This window comes from Simochromis diagramma, unplaced genomic scaffold (assembly GCF_900408965.1).
Source record: "Simochromis diagramma unplaced genomic scaffold, fSimDia1.1 OVJJ01000205.1, whole genome shotgun sequence".
In the NCBI taxonomy this organism is placed as follows: domain Eukaryota; kingdom Metazoa; phylum Chordata; class Actinopteri; order Cichliformes; family Cichlidae; genus Simochromis; species Simochromis diagramma.
In genome coordinates, this window is record NW_024386782.1 from 17451820 (window position 1) to 17474879 (window position 23060).

The 23060-nt window shown below is 40.9% G+C and overlaps 2 protein-coding genes across 2 annotated transcripts; both read left to right on the plus strand.

Annotated features, from left to right (window-relative positions):
* The first annotated feature begins 1525 nt into the window (after positions 1-1525).
* On the plus strand, positions 1526-13632 carry LOC120727858 (transferrin receptor protein 1-like). Its single transcript, XM_040022424.1, has 18 exons — positions 1526-1653; positions 5668-5717; positions 6225-6462; positions 6775-6961; positions 7060-7285; positions 7365-7487; positions 7938-8033; positions 8306-8445; positions 8544-8695; positions 8784-8903; positions 9045-9130; positions 9482-9545; positions 9675-9742; positions 9844-9908; positions 10022-10115; positions 10229-10450; positions 10709-10867; positions 11143-13632. The coding sequence occupies exons 2-18, from the start codon at positions 5685-5687 to the stop codon at positions 11383-11385; spliced, it is 2316 nt and encodes a 771-aa protein (XP_039878358.1). The 5' UTR covers positions 1526-1653; positions 5668-5684; the 3' UTR covers positions 11386-13632.
* Positions 13633-13808: 176 nt separating this feature from the next.
* LOC120722881 (transferrin receptor protein 1-like) lies at positions 13809-22710 on the plus strand. The gene is given in 18 exon segments (XM_040014038.1): positions 13809-13886; positions 16857-16890; positions 16893-17084; positions 17303-17489; positions 17588-17813; positions 17893-18015; positions 18516-18611; positions 18884-19023; positions 19122-19273; positions 19362-19481; positions 19623-19708; positions 20042-20105; positions 20556-20623; positions 20722-20786; positions 20899-20992; positions 21106-21327; positions 21586-21744; positions 22026-22710. Coding segments are annotated over 18 exon segments (2349 nt in total). The 3' UTR covers positions 22269-22710.
* The last annotated feature ends 350 nt before the right edge of the window (positions 22711-23060 follow it).

Below are 23060 nucleotides of genomic sequence, written 5' to 3' on the forward strand. Positions count from 1 at the left end.
CAAACACACACACACACAGATAAAAAACACACAAAAAAACCAGTCCTGACCGCTATCATGTCTGCTGTTCCTCATTTCAAGGTTTCAGTTGATGGAAGAAAAGCCACGATTTATCTGGAAAGGTCATTCAAGGTAGACTGTGGTTTTAAACACAACCAAAATACTAAAAATACCAGAGGGAAAAAAGTACAGTTATAATATTTTATTAGGACATTTTAAAAGTATATTTACTTACATAGATATAAATGGTAGTTTCTAATTTTCTGGTTATAATATTCATTCTAGACTTTATAAACTATAATTTTGAAGGGTAGATATGGTACAAGGCCACAGCACAGCACACTATGATTCTTAAAAAAAAAGCTGAAGCTATTATAAAAAAGCTTATCCAGCAGAATTCAGGATTGGACTTCAGTAAAAGTTTGCATCTTCCATAATTTGCACTTTAAACGTACAAGTAAAGATGGAGAAACTTGGAAGAATATTATTAGTCTTCTTTGACAACTTTAATATTGTGAGTTATCAAAGTGGAGCAAATTTAACCTTTTCATACACACATACTTGGTTATGTTCATTAGCTTCTAGAAATATTTTATCAAACAAGTAGTCTCCATCACTGACAGAGGCCTTCTTCCATCTGTATGCATTTCTGTTTTGTGTGATTTGGAACATTTTAGTTTAAGTTAAAGATTGGTTGCTTTATTATACCACATAATCCCTCATCTACAATAGGTTATTCTTTGTTAGTGCCTCCTCGTACTTATAAGTATATAAACACAACTGCATGATGAATACCTTCAGAACCAGCTGGTATTTGCAGAAAGAATCTGGCATTATTCATGTGCCATGCAGTGCAAATCCTCCTCTCTTTCCTTTTACCTTTCTTTTAGGAAGAAACATGCTGTATATTCCATCCTCACATTTGTGGCATTTTTGACCTTAATAAAAACAATGAACACACATTGAAATTTTAGTTAAGCTGATCCATAGATTTTATCCAAATACTTTTTGTGTAAACAAAAGCAAATTGAAGCAGAACAGCAAATTTCACGTTCTGCGAATAATCTCCTTGTCCCTCTATTTTGGTCTTGTCATTTACATATTGTTGTTTTTCCCCTTCTTTTTTAATAGTTGATACTATTTTATGTCATTTTGTTGCTTTATAGTAAAAATGTTTAATTTGGCTGCATTGATTGTTGTGACAAAGACGCTTCCAAGTACCACATGCACAAATGTACATTTGTCAGAAAAAACGTCTACTTTTTGTGAAAGAAATAGAGCAATACTTTACGATGAAGATTTCGTCACAAATTAAAGAAAAAGCGAGCTTATTGCCGTCCTGTCGTTCTTTATTGCCCCCTTTCCTTCTCTGTTTCACAACACCTACTGCCTCTTTGATGTCCATACCTTGCTTTATACTGGCTCATAGTTCGATTTGACGGTAATAAAGGCTGCAAAAAAGAAAAATGGGCGCTTTGACGTTTCCGCTGTGTTGACGTCAAGCGTGCGTAGATCCTGCACGGCCAATAATAAGCGGGGTAGTTGGTGAGTGCAGCGTAATTCCTGGCTGGAGGGTGGAAGAGCGCCGACCGAAGAAGGAACCGCGTGTTACACAGCAGAAGGTCACTCAGGTTGGGTTGTGCTGGAGAGAAGGTGAGCTTTTTTAAAAAAAAAAAAGAAAAGTAAAGAAAAGAAACGATAACAGTAAAAAAAAAATAAAGGCCTAGCTACACTATTTCAAGTCGAGCTGGGGAAGTGTTAAAATAAATAAGACTCGATGCAGATGGCACATGGCCATCTTTCGCTTTCCTCAGAGTGCGATGTATTAAAATGTTTATATATCTCATATTCAGTTTACTGATGTGTCAAACTTTGAGCAAATTTGCTAGCTCCGTATCCGAGCACGTGCACGTAGGTAGCCGGTCTCTTCGTGAACGTCACCTGTCACTTTGTCTCGCGAGCTACACGCTGCAGCTTGCAGGGCGCCATAATGAAGCAGGCCGGTTGTCACGTTCAGCCAGCATTGCGGAGTATTGTTCCGGTGTAACGCCAGGTCCTCGTAACGACCCGTTCCTGTAACGTGGAGGTAACCGGGCCAGTGTCGAGCCTTCTCATTGACCTTGTCACACAAGCTACTGGCGGCTAAATATAGGATAATGCAGATGCACATGGTTGGGAGATTTTCAGGAACTTCTCAGATAATCTAACTCGCTGGTCTAAATAAAGGTGACAAATTGTCTCACATAAAACACGTGAAGCTGGCTCTCGCTGTGGATGAGTTCTCGGAGCAGCAGTGGGTGAACTTGACAGCCCTGTAAACTGCGAGCTGTCATTGTCTTAATGGGTGCAGTTTTAATATAATACTACAGACAGTACTCTGTAGTACTGATTGTTATACAGGCATAGAGGGCTAAATTGTGCCGAAGAGACACACGCTGCGGTATCAGAGTAGAACCCACAATAGTGAAAGTGAACAGGAAACAAAACTCTCCTGAAATCTCTGTTCAGTAAATTCAAGGTCATCCAGTGTCGCTTCAGATGGTTTGAATTCAGAATTTCCTGCTGTTTAAAAATACTTCTTAAAAAAAGGATTTGCCTGCCCTGCTTTTTCCCCCAGTGTGACTCTCACATGATCTGCTACTCTACAATAACTCCTATACACCGCTGACCTCACATGTTGTTCTTTTCCTCTTAGGAAGCAACATTTAGCTATATTTCAATATATACAGTCTAAACTATAAAGTGCGTCATTTCCTGTACATTGGTGAATGGTCAGGTAAGTTTCTCACATGCTGGTTTTATTTCAGCTAAGGTTAACTCTGTGCTTGGGTGAGGTTTCCACCTAATTGTGTGGTATTTGGATGTGTAATTAACATAGGGGGTGTAGTGCAAGTGCATTGTGGTAATTACATTATTTTATGAACTAATTGTGCTTTAAGTAATGATCCAGTACTAGATAACTTTTTCTTTTCTTTTGGAAGCTAAACAGACAAGTTGCATAAAGAGCCCTTGACACACAGGAGGAGGGCTTTAATTCCCATAATGACTGTTGTTATGCTTATGTCAGATTTAAGGTGGCAGTGGCTAGTAATTTTAAAATGGTCGGTTAATCTGGTGAATGAGAGTGACTGGTTCAGTTATTGTGTAAAACATTGGTGTGTTCCAACCTTTTTGTCCTTCTCAATCACCCTCATCTTTACAACAGCTCTGTTCTTGTTGTCAGATTGTGCCTCATGATGAAGCAACAGTTAGCCCTTTTTTTTTTTTTTTTTTTTTTTTTTTTTTCAGACAAAGGGATTTGTTCAGTTCTGAACTCTGTACGAGGAAGTTGCTTTTGTAGAGTCAGACTGTACTCCACCTCTCTGACCCTGACAGTGACATTTCAATTTTTTGCAGGACTGTGCAGTCCTTGAAGGTTGAACTTGAGGCATACTTGATAAGGAGCTGTGTCTGACAGCTTGAATGTTTTTTGGGAAGATAAACTTGTAAAAAGAGACAAAATGCTGTGTTGTATTTTGTGGAAAAACACAAAATAACTGGTGAGAGTGGCTCGCTGTTCCAGATCTTGTTTTAATAACCTTGATCATGGGCTCACAGGGGGCAAATATCTCCTGTTACAGCTTGGTGTGTGTGTGTGTGTGGGGGGTGGAGGACCATGCCTGCCAGTATCCTTCTCAGAAGGGCGGGACACACACACTATCTCTTGGGCACACACACATGTTCAAAAACCTCTTCAACGGCGATGCAGCTTGTGCCTTTTGGCTATAGTTATGGTTCAGCAACTGATGTACAGAAGTGGGCTTCTCCTGTGATGTGAAAACGCTTGTTTTTAGTAAAGTGCTGTTGAAATTGAACATATGAATTCTTGATTTCTATTTAATATTAATATTCATATGTTTCCAAGTCTCAAAGAGTAGCTAATCTGATTAAAGGATCGGCTTAGCTCAGAACCGGTATGCTTGGTATGTAAGGCTGTAGACACGGCTCTACCCACCTTAGAGATCAATTAGCTTTACACGGTGACTAATCCTTGCCTAGTTCTACTTTCTAAAGCTCACATCAGTCACACTTAAAGAAAAATATAAGGCTGCTCATTTGTTGTCCTTTTTAGAGCTGATTTTACTGCTTTTCAGTGTGGTTCTGGTTTATTACCCTGAAGGTTGTCGAGGTAGTCCTGCCAAGCCATGCTCTAAAGTTACCTCATAGTGCTGAGAATAGACAAAAAAAGTGTTTCCTGAACAACTTTACCGAGGGCAGGTTCCAACTTGTCTGTGCTTTCATTTGCTTTGTGGCAATATTAAGCTTTTTATCTATTCTGTCTTGGAAGCTTGCCATCGAAGTCTATTAAGGTCGTGTTCTTCTGCTGCAAATTAGACCGAGCCTGCCCGCCCGCCTGTTTGTGTCCCCTTGGCATTTGCCCACACAGACCTTCCACACGCACTGTCCAGTTAGACATCTCGAGCTCCCATCTGTAGCTGCAAATCGGTCCTAAGGATAATTATAGGATTTCTCCTGATTTGTGTGAACAGCACACATTATATTATTAAACACTTCCATACCATTACAGAATGCATCAACCCGCGACTGCACAATTTATTTGTATGCCAACTCTCGGACCATGTGGATTTCAAGTCGGCGTCAACAAAACAATGTTTTCAGTGTTTTTAATCAGGCCAAAGTTCAGTGACCGTGATAGTGATTTAACCCTGTGATTCTAAACTTTTCACACAGTAAAATGATCCACTCTTGATGAGACAAGATTTGAGATGGCTTGGTGTCTTTTTGTTCTTGAGGGCACAGCTATTGGAAGAGACGTTGAGCCATCAATTTTTATTTATTTATTTATTTTTTTGTTTAAATATATTTTTTAAATAAGCAAGTCCCACAAAGGCCTGTTCTGATACAGGAAAATTTTTTTAATGTTAAGCAATCAAAATGTGTGTATTCAAAATGTTTCTGTAATGTGGCCATAGCTTATCAACAAATATCCTTTGTGTGCTGATGGTTGGGGAAACTTCCCCTGAAATTGTGATTGCAGTATGAATGTTGCAGCATCGTTTCACATTGTCTGCATGTGGTTCCTATGAAGAGGAACTCCACTTCTTGGATTTTAAAACTGTTCAGTTACATTTTGGTCAGTTTTTTTTTTTTTTTTTTTTACCTTGTAAAGCATAGCAAGACAAAAAGCTATGCTTTTAGGTCCTCCTTTATCATGCTGCGAATTCCAGTATTTAAGCTTGTATGTAGAGAACTTGTATTTTGAACCTTGTTGGCTTTGTTAAATTGACACCTTGCTTTGTTTGGCATACGATTTTGTGGGAAATCAGTGGTCTTGCATTCAGTTGGAGTTTACAGGGGTCTCAGATGGTGTTTTTTGACGGACACTGGCCTTTTGTGCCTGGAAACGGCACTGTTTTTCTCGTTAGTAAGATAGGAAGCCCTGTGGATGTTTAGACAAGAGGTGGGGATGTATTGTTTGGACAACACACAAGTAAAACTGTAACACACTGCTCGCACTGTAAGGGAACTGAAATTGAAGCACAAAGAATTCAAGCTGCACACTACGTGAAGAAGAGGGTTGGTTCATTACCCTTTATAGATTCAGTTGTGGCTGCATTCACCAACTCTGCAATGTTTAACTTATTTTCTTCTTCCTTATCTTTTTAGAATTCTGAGAAGCAACAATGGACCAAGCAAGGTCAACAATATCCAAGATTGTAAGTATAAGTGTAAACCCAACAATAACAGGCTTTGCTTTAAGCTTTCATCCTAAACGGGACATCATCATTTCCACACCTGAAATGACTGTTATTGCAAAAATGAGAACTTGCATGACCAGAATTTAATTTTTATTCTATTTTGGGAACAAACACAGGAAGAACTTGATAAATACAATTGTTTCATATTCAGAAATGCATTGAAATGTTAAACTGTTAAATTGCATAATTAAATTTTGTTTTAATTAGTGAGTGGTTCCTCTTGTTTGGCTAGCCACACTGAAACTGGGAAGTCCACCAGTTAGCTGTAATCTTTAGGTTTGTAAAGCACTTATTATAAATTGAGATCTAGAACTATTCTTCAGTCAAATCTCTGTTCGGTCATAAAAAAGCAAAAACCTTTTACCTCTTGTAAGTCCAAGCAAAGATCCTGAAATCAAACCACTGCTGTTCTTTGGGAGTTACTGAAATAATTTAATCTGCTTACCCTTTTTCTATTTGTGATAGTTTAATGGGGAGCCCCACTCCTACACACGATTCAACTTGACCCAGAATATGGAGGGTGACAACAGTCAGGTGGAGATGAAGCTGTCATCTGAAATAGATGAGGAGACTGGGGGAAATGGCGTTGGCGGCCACCTGAATCACAACTCAAATCGCACACCCTATGTGGCTCAAAAGTTTGGACGTACACCCAAGAACCTCTGCTTTATGGCAGCTACAATCTTCCTCATCTTCATCATCGGTAAGAGAGGGAGGAAGGAAGAAACTCTTTAATTTAGTGCACAATAACTTGAGTGGTTCTTTGGGGATCTGTCCTGTTGGATTGTGTGTTACTTGTGAAAAAGTGGAAGTTCACTGTCCGACAGCTATTTTAACATAATTTTCCCGTGTGTGGGTGTGGTGAGGGGACTTACCATGTGTCATTTTATCTGGAAAAACATGGCTTAGCTTTGAGTTGTCATCTGAGTGAGATACTTCGGTCAGGGTTTGGCTTGCACCACTTAATTCAGTTGATCTGTTCCCATCCCTTATCTGGAATCACTGCCACTTTCAGGCTATTTGATTGGCTACCTGGTCCATCGGAATAAGGATTTGGCTCCCACCTGTGCATCCTCTGCTCTCCGTTATGAAGACGTTTCTGTCGCCCATGAGACCGGTGCTGCTCCCCTCATGGACTGGGATGATGTGAAAAAGCTTCTTGCTCAAAAACTGACTACATCCAGTATGGACGCTGTCCTTGGGTGAATAGAAGCTCCATGCACTGCAGCACTGCACACATTTTGTTATGTGTGTTGTATTTTTAACAGTAAGTAACCAGTTTTTGTTTTCTCTGTCACAGTCAGCTGACCAGCAGCAACCACCGGGCTGGTTCTCCTGGTGATGAAGATCTGGGGAACAAGGTGATAACAAAGTTTAAGGAGTACGGCATGAAGACCTGGACTGATGAGCACTTTGTCAAGGTTCAGGACCCCCCAGCATCTGGATACAACAGAATAGTTTTCAAGAACGGATCAGAGGAACGTCCAACGGGTTTCCTGTCCTACAGCGCCAGTGGAACAGCAAGGGTAATCAGAAGGCTAAATTATCAGTAGGAAAAATGTACAGTGACACTTGCAGTGACATTTCAGTTTCTGATGGTTCCAGGGTGCAGTGCTGTATGCCCATTATGGACAGGAAGAGGACTTGAGGCAGTTAAAGGACATGAACATCGGCATGAATAACAGGGTGATGCTGGTCAGAGCTGGAAAAATCAGCTTTGCTGAGAAGGTGGGTGGTTTCAAAATAAGATGGAAAATCATTTGAACAGGACTTTATTCCCTGTGGTACTTGTCAATATTTGTAGATGTCCTCTGTTCTTAACCTTCAGTAGAATTCCATTAGAATTTCCGTGTGTGTGTTTCTGTACAGGTGAGACCTTCCGAACTATATGACCTTTTAAGATTTGCAGATTTATATTTTCATACTTTTCTCATAATCTTTCTCCTCCTTTCCTTCATCTGCCTCCATCACTGCATTCTCCTTTGTCATCTCCATCTCATCCTCTTTCTCCCCAACTGAATCAGAATCATACTTTATTAATCGCAGAAGAAATTATGTAAACAAAGCCTCACGTTTCCCCTTTTTACCATGAAACTTCGTTTTATATTATGTGATTCATTCGAATAATTTTACTGTTGGTGATCTTAGCTTCCCATTCCCTTGTTTCTCTGCTTATAGGTAGCCAATGCAGCCAAAGTGAACGCCTCTGCTGTGCTGATCTACCCAGACCCTGCTGATTACTCGATCAGCGAGAGCACTCCACTCTTTGGACATGTGAGTGAAGACAGTTTTTACTCCTCAGGTGTAAATCACCTGGAAAAAAACACTCAGATTTTCGACATGTCGACAATACACATGTTGTGAAGTGTATTTAAACCTAGCACTGTTCATAAGAGGAAGTAGTTGCGCTTCCTCTACCAGTGCAGTAATCTATATGATAACCACAATAATAATGGGGTTCATGTGTTTAGTTTGATTAAAGCTACCTTTGAAAAGATGTCATGATCCACTCTAAGATCATCTTTTCATCTGTCTGATTCCCACAGGTCCACATGGGCTCTGGGGATCCCTACACCCCAGGCTTCCCCTCCTTCAACCACACCCAGTTTCCACCTGTGCAGTCTTCAGGCCTGCCAAATATTTTGGCTCAAACTATCACAACAGGCATGGGAATGAACATTCTGAGGTAAGACTCACAAACATCATACTGGTATCAGAAAGATGGTTGAAGCTTGTAATAAACAGGGCATCAATAAAGGGTTGATGTTTGTCTGCATCCAACAGGCAGCTCGGGGGTAGAACTCAGCCAAATGGTTGGGAGGGCATCAATAGACTCGGAGATGAGAGCGATGTTATTACTGTGGAAGTCAACAATGTCCTTACTGAGAAAAGGATAAATAATGTCTTTGGGGTCATCAAAGGCTTTGTGGATGCAGGTACAGCAAAGATGAATAATGAGAGAGATCCTGTGATCAGGAAATATGGAAACGATGTGAGTGATGAATGTCCTGTGACCGTCTGCAGATCGATACGTGGTCATTGGGGCCCAGAGGGATGCGTGGGGCCCGGGCTTTGCAGCATCAAGCGTGGGCACCAGCGTCCTCGTAGAGCTGGCGCGTTCCATCTCTGACATGGTGGAGAACGGTGAGCACCTGTCGGCAGCTGATGTTTGGTTTTTAATTTCCAAATAAAATGATCCTGGATGTACACTTCACGTCAGATACTGAGCAGCTAAAGAACATGCTGGCTTCATGAGTTTGATTAATTGTGTTTCCACTTTGATAGATGGATTCAAACCGAGGAGGAGTATTGTGTTTGCGAGCTGGAGTGCGGGAGAGTATGGGAGTGTTGGCGCCACCGAGTGGTTGGAGGTAAGAAGTGCATGGCAAAGGTTTAGATTAGCTGCATTTTTCTTTTACTCAACAAAAATAAATCTTCTCATTGTACTTTTTTTGTGATTTCCTTCGCGTTTTGGTGCTAAAAGAGACCCCCCCCCCCCCCCCCCCCCCAAATGCATGAGATATCAATGGAAAGCCCAGGATGTTTTCTACTTCGTACATCAGTATTTTCTTTCTTTAGGATAGCTCAAATAAGTCAAAAGATGTAGACCAAAAACAAATGGCCATTAAAGAAGACGTAAATGAATAGACTTATTCTGAGGAGGATAATTATTAGTGATTGTGCTCTGTCTCATTCATATATTGGCTATTTCTTTGTTCCAGGGTTATCTGTCCTCTCTGAGCATGAAAGCATTCACCTACATCAACCTGGACGGCATTGTGACAGGTATTTGCTGCCATGGATGCAGACTTCTTGTACCCCTGAAGCTGTTTAATGTCAAACTTTTACAAACACATGCAAAAAGCATCACTTATGTTTCAGGATAACTAAATATTAGTGGTCTTGTTATTCTAGGTCAGAATGGGTTTAAAGTAGCAGCCAGCCCGTTGCTGCACAGCCTGGTCCAAAACGCTCTGAAAGAGGTAACTCCACAGCTGATCTCTTCTGCAGAAATAATTCTGTTGGTCAGTTTTATTTGTAAAATAAAACAAGAGTTTAATCAAAGTATTTGTTTTCTTCTTAGGTGAACTATGATAAGGACAAGTCTCTTCTTTCTCAGTTTGGAAAGAACAACTGGGAGTCTGCTATGTGAGTCCGTCTAATTAAAGATAACAAAGTATAGCCAGTGATGATTATCACAGCCTTCTTGTTTGAAAGTAGGCTGTCATTCTCACTCTTCCTTTTTGCGTTTGATTTTGAAGTCTGGAGCCTCTGAGGATGGACAGTGCTGCGTATCCTTTCCTCGCCTTCTCCGGCATTCCCTCAGTCGCTTTCAGATTCCACTCTGGAAGTTCAGTAAGTGAATTCTTCTGTACTACAAGTTCTTAAATAGTTTCTGAACTCTTTTAACTAATGCCAACTTTGTAGATCTGAGAGTAATTCTTAAAACATCCTGTGTGCCTCCTCAGGACTACCCGCACTTTAGCACAAACCTGGACACCCGAGAAAACCTGAACTCTGTCACAGCCAGCCAGGTTCCTCAGCTGGCTGTGAGAGCGGGCCAGTTTGCAGGTCACATAGCGCTGAGGCTGGTCCATGACCACCTGCTGCAGATGGACCTGAAGAAGTACAACCAGCTCATACGCAGCCACGTGGTGCAGATTAATGGGAAGGTCAAGGCTGTTCAGAGGGTGAGTGCTCACCAGTGTCCTTGTAAATGAAGATAGTATTTACCTTGTTGAGAGCAGGGCTGCAGAAATCAGGAGCAACTTGACTGTTGTCGTGTTTTTCATCACTCAACTTAAAAATGATCAGTTTTGAATCAGTTTGTTTTGCCTGGTTACTCCTCTCATCATAGAAGACAAAGCTGTGGTCAGGTTTTGAATGTCCAGCTTACTAACTTGAGTTTGTGGGAGAAAAGTCATCCCTGCATGTTTGTGTGCTTGCAGATGCAGCCCCAGCTGTTGCCCAAAGCTCTGACAGTGCGGTGGTTGATCATGGCCTCTGGCTCCTACAGCCGTGCCTCCAGCGCGCTGGCAGCCGACATCCAGAACAGCGACCTGGAGGACATCGAGATGTGCCGCGTGATCAATGACCGCATCATGACGGTAAGGGGAAAAAACTCAGCCCATCAAGTTTAGTTGATTTCACAAGCTGCCACCTCTGCTTTTGATTAGCTGAAATTACAACTTTAGTGTTGGTTTAGCTACCTTTGGATCATATATTAAATGGGATACATCACATTTTAATCACAGTCAAGTGTAATAGTTGATAGTCTTTAGTGTCTGCTTTCTGCTTTTCAAAGGACGGGACTGTCCAATAAATTTTTTGATAACGTTGGTTTTTATCCAGCTCTTTCATGATGTCCGTCTTCTTGCTATAGGTGGAAAGGAACTTCCTGTCACCCTACGTTTCTCCCAGAGACAGCCCCTTCCGTCACATCCTGCTGGGCTCTGGTCCCCACACCCTCAAAGCTCTGACCAACCACCTCGACTCTTTGACGACTGCCAACCCCGACGCAGACGCCAAGCTGTTCCGCAACCAGTTTGCCCAGGCGACCTGGACCATTCAGACCTGTGCCAACTCCCTAGCAGGGGACATCTGGTCTCTGGATAATGAAATCTAGAAAAGTCCTTTTCCCTCCCTTGTTCATGGTTTGGCCCTCTTATTACAACTGGCAGTGCTGTTGTGATTAATCACCACGTTTTCAGCGGATATCTACAAAGTCATCATATCGTTTCCACGATGTTCATTTTCCTTTTATCTAAAATTCTCTTAAAGCCAAACATGTTGCAAAGTGGTTTGTAAGCCTTCTGCCTTAAAAGGACTTAACCCTCTAAGAATCTTGAATTTGAACATGTGGTATTTAGTTATCACAGTCTTAAATCACATGGTGCTAGTAATGTCAACAAATGTTATGTGGAAGTACTACTTTAAATTGGTGTTACCTCTGAATGAGTTGGATTTTTTTTCTTTAATTCCAGAACAGTATCAGGTCAGAATCACAGTAAAGACTGTGTTTGCCAGCTCAGATCTTTAGACCGCAGTATGATAACAATAAGCTAATGACTCTGTATTTGTTTACCACGAGGCAAACTGCTGGTATTTCTGCTACTGCTGCTGCGGCTTGGTGTTCGAACCTGAGCTGGTTTCTATTGGTAGCTAAAATATCCCATACTGTGCTGATTCTGCTACACAACTCAGTCAGAAAATAGATTCAGGCATTCAGCTGCTGAAAGAAGTGCAGATTGATTTACAGCATGCAGCAGCAACAGTGCACACAGATTTGGAATAATCGTCTACTTTAAATGGGGAAAAAAAGTTTTAATTATATGCAAGAATTGAATTTAAAAAAAAAAATGGTCTGAATCAAATACGAAACACATTTTTTGGCTTTGGAGCTAATCTGTGCAGACCTGTCAAAGCAGGGGAAAAGGTCCTCAACCATGTGGCACTGAAACAGAAACCGTATGTTTATTTATTGTGTTATTTATTTATCAGTGGCAGGGTTCACTATAAATAGTTTTTATTCACGTTTTATATAAAAAAAGTATAATTATCGGGGGCAGTGTCTTCCATAATTATGACAGTTATACTGTCGAAATGACAAAAGCAGCATCTGCTAAAAGAAGTGTACATGTGCACCGACAGCTGGTACACAACAGTTTTTCTTTCCCCTCTGTCAACTGACACTGAACTGGTCTCTGAGCAATGCCAGCTCACACATCACACCTGACAATATTTACCCGTACCTGTCCTTTGGTGCATGTACACTTCTCATCTTGATGGCATTATCGGGAGCAGTGATTTCCATAATGTGAAAAACAGAAGGTAGTTTTTGCCTACCAGTGTGTGCCGTATCGGAGGCAGTGCCCTCCATATTTCACTGTAGGGGTGGATGTTTTTTATTATCGGGGACAGTGTTTCCCATAATGTGTGTATATACAGTACAAAGCTACACATCGCACACGTTTGCATCTTTGCAATCCCATCTGGCGTTCCATGCTGACTTCTTCAGCGTTCCTCTCTAGACAGGCAGGTTAGCGCCCAGAGCACCTGATCACAGATCAGTGTCTGTGTCATTAGTGAGGCCAAGCAGCTGATGTGCTTGTTTTTAGCGAGACGGTCTGTTTTGAAGCGAACGCTGGTCTGCTCTGGTCTTTTCTTTGCATATGGAAGGTGTCTTTGCTTTAAGGAAAGCACAAATGTGTAATGTGGCTACAACAGCGTGGTCCAGTATCTCCATAATCAGCCCCCACTCTGTGTTATGGAGTTAGTCTAATGAATTAAAGTTCATTGTACCTTCTCTTTTGATGAATTCACTGAGATTTCCTTGTGCCTCTTCTTTTGTTTCTGAGCTGACGAATACTTGGATTGTTTCGTTTTCATGTATCAGGGTTCAGTTTTTTTTTTGTTTTGTTTTTTTTTTTTCCTGTTTCTCTAAGAATCAAACTGGTGTTAAAACAGAGTTGCTAGACAGAAAACAAATTGATGCGAGTCCATTTCAAATGACTGAAAGCAGGATTCTGTCCAAAACCCATCTGACTGATTGTAGTTCATCAAACTTGTTAACATGATGCATTAACCATTCGTCATTTGAGGGATTTTTACCTTAATCCTGTTGGTTTATAATGAGGCAGGTTCTGGAAATTGCAACTCCATTTTCAGCACTGGCTTGTAAGAATTAGCAGATGAGTTTTGGATCAAAGGGGGAAAATGTAACCCTTGTTAAAGAATGTTTGAAAATGGTCGATTATTATTGTGCGTGGTTTTCTTTTCTTTGTTCTTTTTCCTTTCTCTCAAACTGTGCGCACATTTGCTTTGCTTTATTTCAGTTGTTTTGTTTCATTGCTGCAATAAACAATCACAGCTATTGGAGTCTTAGTTTCATTATTCGTTCTCAATAACATGGACACTTTGTCTTGTTTGTTAGGCTACTAATAAAATTTGGCACTGTATTGTACATTAGCTTATTGCTTTAGTTCTTAAAACAAAACTACCAGTGACCTTTTTCATTATTTGGTGCCTTGCTTAATGGTGCTGGTGATCATGGTTCTCGTGGTCATCTGGCGTCCTCTTCAGTCTCTAACTCCCCCAATGAGGGTTTCTCTCGTCTTATCAGCAGAGGTGGGTAGTAACCAATTACATTTACTTTTTTCCAAAAAGTAACTTTTTGAGTAGTTTTACTTGAGTAATATTATTATGAAGTATCACTACTCTTACTTGAGAAACAATTCTGGCCATTCTACTCAGTGTGAATAACTTCAGTAAAGGAATAATAAACATGTTTTAACCAAAAATGCATGAGACACAGACACAAACCTACAGTTTATGTTGAAATGAGACTTCTTGTTTGTACATAAGGTTTGTTGTTTTAATGTTATTCTATCTGCTGAGCCTGTTGTGCCATTTGGAGAGGCAAAGCAACACCATATATTTATATTACCTTCTGTAAATATTCGTTTAATAATGATTTGGAAAAGTGTTTCTTCTTAGATTTATTGTTTTGTAATCATGTTATTTATATATATTTCTTTTTCTGTCTTTAGTGCAAATTTTGGTATTTTAAACGTTGTTCTTGTCTGATTATCTAATTTTTTTTTTTTTTTAATATTAAATCAGATGTTATGATCAGTTACTCAATATTCAAGTAGCCTTTTTTTAAATAAATACCGTTTTACTCTTACATGAGTAGTTTCTTGGATGGCTGCTTTTTACTTTTACTTGAGTAAAACTATGTTAAGGTAGTGCTACTTTTACTGGAGTACAATTTTTGGCTGCTCTACCCACCTCTGATTATGAGCAGAGGCTCTACTTTTGGCTCTGTATGATGTCACTGAGAGCAGCAGCTTAGCTACATGGCAGCCCCACCACCTGCTGTTAAACCTTTTTGTCTGTAAGCAGCAGCCAATCAGTTGGTATAAAGCCTGCCTGTGCATTGTGCTGACCCCAGGCCATGTGCGACACTTTGGTTGTTCCTTACCCTTTTATTAAAGAAGTGTACCAACTCACTGTTTTTTTGTAAAATTCTTTTTTCCCATTTTATTTTTGTTTATTTACTTTTTTAAGGGAAATTCCAGAAAAACTTTGTAGCTTTGTTTTTTAAGGCAACTGCTTTTGGTGATTGACCTACCTACTTGTGTGCCAGCCAATGCACAACTTGCATGAAAAACAACAGAGATGCAGAAAGCAGAGTTTGAACAAAAAACAGACTTTATGCATTCATTTACTCAAGTCTATGTCCCAGGATAGAGCTGGATAAAATGACCAAAAACTGCAGCCCATTCTCTGATTAGGAGATTATCAACGAGTGTTTGGTGGCCTCAAATGTCCTGAGAAAAAATAAGCATTTGAGAATGTACCCAGTACCATTGAAGACGGTTAGGGCTGAAGAAAGTTTTTTTTTCTTTTCACTATTCTGAAAACAAAAAGTCAGAATTCTCACACTAATCTCACAATTCTGACATTTCTTGGCATTTCTGAAGTTTTTCAGAATTCACTGAGAAAAAAAGTGAGTGGCCCTAATCCTTGACCTTTCCAGGGTGTAACCTGCCTCTCACCCCATGACAGCGGTGATAGGCTCCAGCCCCCTGCGACCCTGAATTGGATAAGTAGAAGAAAATGGTCCGTCTTTTAAAATGCATGTACAGCCATTACAAGCATACAGACTAATTGCACTTTAGGTCAAGTTTACACCATTACAGTGTTACCCAGTCAGTATCACATCACTTTGTTGTTGAATTTCAAATTAAAACTCTGCTGAAATGTCATAAGTGCAGTTTTTTCTTCACATTCAGAATGCCATTATAAGGAAACCTCGTGTTTCCACGGACTCATTTCACTTTAGATCAACAGCACACACTCTCACCGTCTTACTCATTCAATATTAAGTCAATCTGGTTTTTAATTTTACTTTAAGTGAAAAGTATACACCTTCACAGTGTTACTCAATTAATATCAAATTATTTCAAAAATAATAGCAGTTTGAAATCTGACTTTTTTTTACCTGAAATTCTGAATGCCATTATATGGAAATTTAATCCCTGCACAGCAGTTATCTGATTTATAGTTCTTACTTTGTTACGCTCTCGCTAGATCCTTATTCTACATGGAAACGACACCAGCATCCTTCCCTCTATGGTTCACCTTTTGCAGTCATACCGCAAATCATTGTGAGCAGGGAGACAATGTCAGGGTGTCAGTGAAGTTCACTGAGACAAAGTCTACAAATGAACAAAAACACTTTACTGGTAGTTCTGTTGTTTGCTGGGTAATTTCCCCTGAATGTGTATTTTAGCCCATCTTGTTTAGATTCCTGGCCAATTCTAGTCACACGCAGTGTCTGATAACTATTAATCTACAGTTAAACTTGACTAAGGAGATTAAAAACCTGAAAGGCAAGTTTCATTTCGGTAAAAACTGAAATGGAGCTTTTTGCAATTCTGGAGAACAGAAAGAGTAAAAAGGTCCTTCCCTGCCCACCACCTCCTCTTTTAATATACAACAAACCAGGAAGTAGATCCCCACTTTCTTTTTGCTACCAAAGACGGTGACCATCCATCTTTTTTAGGCTCTCTGGACTCTCAAATAGTAAGTTCAGTTTATTAACTCTTGAGGAGACTGTTTGGCAAATTGTTGATATGATGCTGTTTTATATCAAATTGAATTGAATTGAATAATCTTTCTGGTTTATTTTAACTATTCAAGCAAATATTTTTTTTGCTGGTTTTCTCATACATCATTATCTGTGATGTGTTTTGAGCACACAGGAAATATATGCAGGTTAAGAGACAAGTTACCTCAAGAAAAGGACTGGGAAGGTGAAAGTAGGGCTAGAAAGAGTAGATGATTGTGAAAGTGAAAGGAGACAGCTTCCCTGTGTTCATAGTTTTTGAGAGCTTGTCATCTGATTTTAAAACAGCACCTGCAATTGGCACATTTAAATGATGAGTTATTTGTTAGAGGCATGTTTATGAAGAAGGAAAATTACTTTTTTCACAGCGTGGGAAATCATAAGCTGGCCTTATGACTTATGATGTCGTTTGGAAAATACAGAAGTGATATATTCTGATTACCATGATTTTTTGTTTTTGTCAGTTTAACAGTGAACCACACTTCTACACATGATTCGACCTACCCAGAATATGGAAGATGACACCAGGCATGTGGAGATTATAGAGTCATCTGGCATAAATGAGCCGTTTGAGGTTGGAGATCACCTCAATCACAAGACAAGCCGCAAACAATACGTCCCTCAAAAATGTAGATGTAAACCCAAAGTCCTCTGCTTCATAGCAGCGGCTATCATCCTCGTCTTCATCTTCGGTAAGAAAGAAAGTTAAAAGAGGAAGCTGTGGTTTTGTAGTCAGTTGAGTCACTTAATTCAGTTGATCTGTTCCCAGCCATGTGTCATTTTATCTGGAAAAACATGGCTTAGCTTTGAGTTGTCATCTGAGTGAGACACTTCGGTCAGGGTTTGGCTTGCACCACTTAATTCAGTTGATCTGTTCCCATCCCTTATCTGGAATCACTGCCACTTTCAGGCTATTTGATTGGCTACCTGGTCCATCGGAATAAGGATTTGGCTCCCACCTGTGCACCCTCTGCTCTCCGTTATGAAGACGTTTCTGTCGCCCATGAGACTGGTGCTGCTCCCCTCATGGACTGGGATGATGTGAAAAAGCTTCTTGCTCAAAAACTGACTACATCCAGTATGGACGCTGTCCTTGGGTGAATAGAAGCTCCATGCACTGCAGCACTGCACACATTTTGTTATGTGTGTTGTATTTTTAACAGTAAGTAACCAGTTTTTGTTTTCTCTGTCACAGTCAGCTGAGCAGTAGCAACCACCGGGCTGGTTCTCCTGGTGATGAAGATCTGGGGAACAAGGTGATAACAAAGTTTAAGGAGTACGGCATGAAGACCTGGACTGATGAGCACTTTGTCAAGGTTCAGGACCCCCCAGCATCTGGATACAACAGAATAGTTTTCAAGAACGGATCAGAGGAACGTCCAACGGGTTTCCTGTCCTACAGCGCCAGTGGAACAGCAAGGGTAATCAGAAGGCTAAATTATAAGTAGGAGAAATGTACAGTGACACTTGCAGTGACATTTCTGTTTCTGATGGCTCCAGGGTGCAGTGCTGTATGCCCATTATGGACAGGAAGATGACTTCCAACAGCTGAAGAACATGAACATAGACATGAATAACAGGGTGATGCTGGTCAGAGCTGGAAGGATCAGCTTTGCTGAGAAGGTGGGTGGTTTCAAAATAAGATGGAAAATCATTTGAACAGGACTTTATTCCCTGTGGTACTTGTCAATATTTGTAGATGTCCTCTGTTCTTAACCTTCAGTAGAATTCCATTAGAATTTTCGTGTGTGTGTGTGTGTGTGTGTGTGTGTGTGTGTGTGTGTGTGTGTGTGTGTGTGTGTGTGTACGTACAGGCGAGACCTTCCGAACTATATGACCTTTTAAGATTTGCAGATTTATATTTTCATACTTTTCTCATAATCTTTCTCCTCCTTTCCTTCATCTGCCTCCATCACTGCATTCTCCTTTGTCATCTCCATCTCATCCTCTTTCTCCCCAACTGAATCAGAATCATACTTTATTAATCGCAGAAGAAATTATGTAAACAAAGCCTCACGTTTCCCCTTTTTACCATGAAACTTCGTTTTATATTATGTGATTCATTCGAATAATTTTACTGTTGGTGAACTTAGCTTCCCATTCCCTTGTTTCTCTGCTTATAGGTAGCCAATGCAGCCAAAGTGAACGCCTCTGCTGTGCTGATCTACCCAGACCCTGCTGATTACTCGATCGGCGAGAGCACTCCACTCTTTGGACATGTGAGTGAAGACAGTTTTTACTCCTCAGGTGTAAATCACCTGGAAAAAAACACTCAGATTTTCGACATGTCGACAATACACATGTTGTGAAGTGCACTTAAACCTAGCACTGTTCATAAGAGGAAGTAGTTGTGCTTCCTCTACCAGTGCAGTAATCTAAATGATAACCACAATAATAATGGGGTTCATGTGTTTAGTTTGATTAAAGCTACCTTTGAAAAGATGTCATGATCCACTCTAAGATCATCTTTTCATCTGTCTGATTCCCACAGGTCCACATGGGCTCTGGGGATCCCTACACCCCAGGCTTCCCCTCCTTCAACCACACCCAGTTTCCACCTGTGCAGTCTTCAGGCCTGCCACATATTTTGGCTCAAACTATCACAACAGGCATGGGAATGAACATTCTGAGGTAAGACTCACAAACATCATACTGGTATCAGAAAGATGGTTGAAGCTTGTAATAAACAGGGCATCAATAAAGGGTTGATGTTTGTCTGCATCCAACAGGCAGCTCGGGGGTAGAACTCAGCCAGATGGTTGGGGGAGCATCAATAGACTCGGAGATGAGAGCGATGTTATTACTGTGGAAGTCAACAATGTCCTTACTGAGAAAAGGATAAATAATGTCTTTGGGGTCATCAAAGGCTTTGTGGATGCAGGTACAGCAAAGATGAATAATGAGAGAGATCCTGTGATCAGGAAATATGGAAACGATGTGAGTGATGAATGTCCTGTGACCGTCTGCAGATCGATACGTGGTCATTGGGGCCCAGAGGGATGCGTGGGGCCCGGGCTTTGCAGCATCAAGCGTGGGCACCAGCGTCCTCGTAGAGCTGGCGCGTTCCATCTCTGACATGGTGGAGAACGGTGAGCACCTGTCGGCAGCTGATGTTTGGTTTTTAATTTCCAAATAAAATGATCCTGGATGTACACTTCACGTCAGATACTGAGCAGCTAAAGAACATGCTGGCTTCATGAGTTTGATTAATTGTGTTTCCACTTTGATAGATGGATTCAAACCGAGGAGGAGTATTGTGTTTGCAAGCTGGAGTGCGGGAGAGTATGGGAGTGTTGGCGCCACCGAGTGGTTGGAGGTAAGAAGTGCATGGCAAAGGTTTAGATTAGCTGCATTTTTCTTTTACTCAACAAAAATAAATCTTCTCATTGTACTTTTTTTGTGATTTCCTTCGTCTTTGGTGCTAAAAGAGACCCCCCCCCCCAAATGCATGAGATATCAATGGAAAGCCCAGGATGTTTTCTACTTCGTACATCAAGTTTTTTTAGGATAGCTCAAATAAGTCAAAAGATGTAGACCAAAAACAAATGGCCATTAAAGAAGACGTAAATGAATAGACTTATTCTGAGGAGGATAATTATTAGTGATTGTGCTCAGTCTCATTCATATATTGGATATTTCTTTGTTCCAGGGTTATCTGTCCTCTCTGAGCATGAAAGCATTCACCTACATCAACCTGGACGGCATTGTGACAGGTATTTGCTGCCATGGATGCAGACTTCTTGTACCCCTGGGGCGATCGTGGCTCAAAAGTTGGGAGTTCGCCTTGTCAATCGGAAGGTTGCCGGTTTGAGCCCTGGCTTGGACAGTCTCGATCGTTGTGTCCTTGGGCAAGACACTTCACCCGTTGCCTACTGGTGGTGGTCAGAGGCCGGTGGCGCCAGTGTCTGGCAGCCTCGCCTCTGTCAGTGCGCCCCAGGGTGGCTGTGGCTACAATGTAGCTTGCCATCACCAGTGTGTGAATGGGTGGATGACTGGATATGTGAAGCGCTTTGGGGTCCTTAGGGACTAGTAAAGTGCTATACAAATACAGGCCATTTACCATTTACCCATGAAGCTGTTTAATGTCAAACTTTTACATACACATGCAAAAAACATCACTTATGTTTCAGGATAACTAAATATTAGTGGTCTTGTTATTCTAGGTCAGAATGGGTTTAAAGTAGCAGCCAGCCCGTTGCTGCACAGCCTGGTCCAAAACGCTCTGAAAGAGGTAACTCCACAGTTGATCTCTTCTGCAGAAATAATTCTGTTGGTCAGTCTTATTTGTAAAATAAAACAAGAGTTTAATCAAAGTATTTTTCTTCTTAGGTGAACTATGACAAGGACAAGTCTCTTCTTTCTCAGTTTGGAAAGAACAACTGGGAGTCTGCTATGTGAGTCCGTCTAATTAAAGATAACAAAGTATAGCAAGTGATGATTATCACAGCCTTCTTGTTTGAAAGTAGGCTGTCAGTCTCACTCTTCTTTTTTTGTTTGATTTTGAAGTCTGGAGCCTCTGAGGATGGACAGTGCTGCGTATCCTTTCCTCGCCTTCTCCGGCATTCCCTCAGTCGCTTTCAGATTCCACTCTGGAAGTTCAGTAAGTGAATTCTTCTGTACTACAAGTTCTTAAATAGTTTCTGAACTCTTTTAACTAATGCCAACTTTGTAGATCTGAGAGTAATTCTTAAAACATCCTGTGTGCCTCCTCAGGACTACCCGCACTTTAGCACAAACCTGGACACCCGAGAAAACCTGAACTCTGTCACAGCCAGCCAGGTTCCTCAGCTGGCTGTGAGAGCGGGCCAGTTTGCAGGTCACATAGCGCTGAGGCTGGTCCATGACCACCTGCTGCAGATGGACCTGAAGAAGTACAACCAGCTCATACGCAGCCACGTGGTGCAGATTAATGCAAGGGTCAAGGCTGTTCAGAGGGTGAGTGCTCACCAGTGTCCTTGTAAATGAAGATAGTATTTACCTTGTTGAGAGCAGGGCTGCAGAAATCAGGAGCAACTTGACTGTTGTCGTGTTTTTCATCACTCAACTTAAAAATGATCAGTTTTGAATCAGTTTGTTTTGCCTGGTTACTCCTCTCATCATAGAAGACAAAGCTGTGGTCAGGTTTTGAATGTCCAGCTTACTAACTTGAGTTTGTGGGAGAAAAGTCATCCCTGCATGTTTGTGTGCTTGCAGATGCAGCCCCAGCTGTTGCCCAAAGCTCTGACAGTGCGGTGGTTGATCATGGCCTCTGGCTCCTACAGCCGTGCCTCCAGCGCGCTGGCAGCCGACATCCAGAACAGCGACCTGGAGGACATCGAGATGTGCCGCGTGATCAATGACCGCATCATGACGGTAAGGGGAAAAAACTCAGCCCATCAAGTTTAGTTGATTTCACAAGCTGCCACCTCTGCTTTTGATTAGCTGAAATTACAACTTTAGTGTTGGTTTAACTACCTTTGGATCATATATTAAATGGGATACATCACATTTTAATCACAGTCAAGTGTAATAGTTGATGTAGGTAGTCTTTAGTTGCTGCTTTCTGCTTTTCAAAGGACGGGACTGTCCAATAAATTTTTTGATAACGTTGGTTTTTATCCAGCTCTTTCATGATGTCCGTCTTCTTGCTATAGGTGGAAAGGAACTTCCTGTCACCCTACATTTCTCCGATAGACAGCCCCTTCCGTCACATCCTGCTGGGCTCTGGTCCCCACACCCTCAAAGCTCTGACCAACCACCTCGACTCTTTGACGACTGCCAACCCCGACGCAGACGCCGAGCTGTTCCACAACCAGTTTGCCCAGGCGACCTGGACCATTCAGACCTGTGCCAACTCCCTAGCAGGGGACATCTGGTCTCTGGATTATGAAACCTAGAAAAGTCCTTTTCCCTCCCTTGTTCATGGTGTGGCCCTCTTATTACAACTGGCAGTGCTGTTGTGATTAATCACCACGTTTTCAGTGGATATCTACAAAGTCATCATATTGTTTTCACAATGTTCATTTGTTAAAAGCGCCGTATGATGACAATAAGTCAATGACTTTCTATAGTTTACCATGAGGAAAACTGTTTCTTTTGTTCTACTATTGCTGCTGCGGAGTTCAAACCTGAGCTTTTTTTTTTATCACTAGCTAAAATATCTCATACTGTGATAGATACAGAAATTTCAGATTGATTTTTACAGAAGCACCAGTGTATAAAGATTTGGAATAATCAGCTGCATTAAAAACAAAAACAACAACAAAAAAACAAAACAACGCAAAGCCCTGATTATATGCATGAATTTAATAAAGTGATCTGAATCAAATACGAAACACATTTCCTGGCATTGGAGCTAATCTGTGCAGACCTGTCAAAGCAGGGGAGAAGGTCCTCAACCATGTGGCACTGAAACAGAAACCATGTGTTTATTTATTGAGTTATTTATTTATCAGTGGCAGGGTTCACTATAAATAGTTTTTAATAACCTTTCATATAAAAGTATAATTATCAGGAGCAGTAATTTCCAAAATGTTAATAACAGTAGGTAGTTTTTTTAATATTATGGTGATAGTGTTTCCCATAATGTGTACATTCAGTACAAAACTTTGTTTTCGCACACACGCAATGCGCCTGTTCAACTGAAGAAATTATTTGATTGGTTGAGTAATGTCACGTGGGATGGCTTA